The 1,673-nt window shown below is 39.2% G+C and overlaps 1 protein-coding gene across 1 annotated transcript; it reads right to left on the reverse strand.

Annotated features, from left to right (window-relative positions):
- Positions 1 to 430: 430 nt before the first annotated feature.
- LOC142534610 (uncharacterized) lies at positions 431 to 1,248 on the reverse strand. The gene is made up of 2 exons (XM_075641470.1): positions 616 to 1,248; positions 431 to 574 (listed from the first exon to the last, which is right to left on the reverse strand). Exons 1-2 carry the CDS (start codon positions 1,246 to 1,248, stop codon positions 431 to 433), a joined length of 777 nt encoding a protein of 258 aa, XP_075497585.1.
- Between the last annotated feature and the right edge of the window lie 425 nt (positions 1,249 to 1,673).

Consider the following 1,673-nt stretch of genomic DNA (forward strand, 5'->3'; position numbering starts at 1 on the left):
TCTTTGAAACCTAAGCCCTTTTTGTCATCTCTTCCCATTAAAAGTATGGAATCAAGTTTGGAAGTGCTTGAGTTGAACTTGGACAAGGTTTCAGTTGTCTTTTGAAGTTCTTCCTTGGTCTTACCAAGTTCCAAATCCTTTTTACTCAAAATTACCTCAAGTTTGGCAACTACGGCTTTTAGATCAATGTTCTCCTTCATGAGACTTGAGTGGAACTTGTTTCTTTTGGTCCAATCTTCAAACAACTCTTCATAAAGCTTTTGCACACTCTCAAGTGTGATTCCTTCTTCATCATCTCCACTCATATTTCCAGAAGTTGTGGATTTCAAGCATACTGAATTTTTGCAGATGTTGCAGCCAGGTGTGGCAACACCTAGGGCAACACCTAAAGGATTCATCTGTAGTCTGAAACTTTTAGTCAGTAGTGCAGTCAAAGAGGTTTGTTTTCTTCATCAGTGGTTTTCTCCTCAGCATCGGATTCTTCATCGCTTAGAGACACATTGTAGCCTTTGTTTTTCCGCAATCTGTTAGCACATTCATTGGCATAGTGTCCAAAGCCCTTGCACTCTCTACACTGCATCGAATCAAACCTTTTTGAATTGTATTGTCCCTTGCCTTCATTCCTTGATTGAAATTGTTGCTTGGCAGGATACTTTTGTGACCTTTCAGGTGCAGGAAAACTTGGAGATTTAAATGGTTGTGCATCCTTCTTTTTATCTCTGATTTTTTCAAGTATTCGCCGAATTTCTTTGTGATAATGGAGATAGAATCCTCACAGAGATCAGAATCATTGACTTCTTGAGATATTTGAAGGAGTTCATTGTAGGAGTCATTTGAAGCTTGGAGTGCAATTGTCTTCCCTTTGTCCTTCTTCCGCATGTCCAGGTTCATCTCAAAAGTGCATAGTGAACTGATAAGATCTTCCAATGCCATCTGAGAGTCCTTAGTCTCATCTATTGCGCAAATTTTTATGTTGAATCTTTCGGGCAGAGAACGAAGGACCTTGCTAACTAGACGCTCATTAGAGATAAAGTCTCCAATACTGAATGCCTCATTAGCAATTTCCCGTAGGAGACGATCGTAATCGAGTATGCTCTCAGATTTCTCCATCCTCATCATCTCGAATTTTGAAGTGAGCATCCTTAATCTGGTTCGTCGCACACTCTCAGAACCTTCACAGTGTCTTTGGAGAGTATCCCATTCACTTTTAGCAGAAGTACAGTTTGTGATTAAACTGAACATGTTCATGTCAACCGATGTAAATATTGCATTCAAGGCCTTTGAGTTGTAGTTGGAATTTTGCACTTCATCAGCAGTCCAGTAAGTTTCAGGCTTTGGCAAGTTGTCACCCTCTTGATCTAACGTGACTGGTGGAGTCCATCCATTGATGACGCGCTGCCATGACTATTCATCTATAGATTTTATGTAGTATCTTATTTTGACATTCCATAGGCTGTAATTGGTACAATCTAGGACTGGTGGTCGAAGTGCTGCGCTTGCAAAAGAAGTATCCATTTGATTAATTCACTGTCAAACAAAACAAGAACCATAATCAGCACTTAGTATATCAAGAGTTGTCTCTGATACCACTTGTAAGAACTTGTATTGTTCGACAGATACCACAAATAATAAACATATCAGAATAGGATATAAAATAGTGAATTTGTGTTTAA

This window comes from Primulina tabacum, unplaced genomic scaffold (genome assembly GCF_025594145.1).
Source record: "Primulina tabacum isolate GXHZ01 unplaced genomic scaffold, ASM2559414v2 Contig619, whole genome shotgun sequence".
Classification (NCBI taxonomy): Eukaryota; Viridiplantae; Streptophyta; class Magnoliopsida; order Lamiales; family Gesneriaceae; genus Primulina; species Primulina tabacum.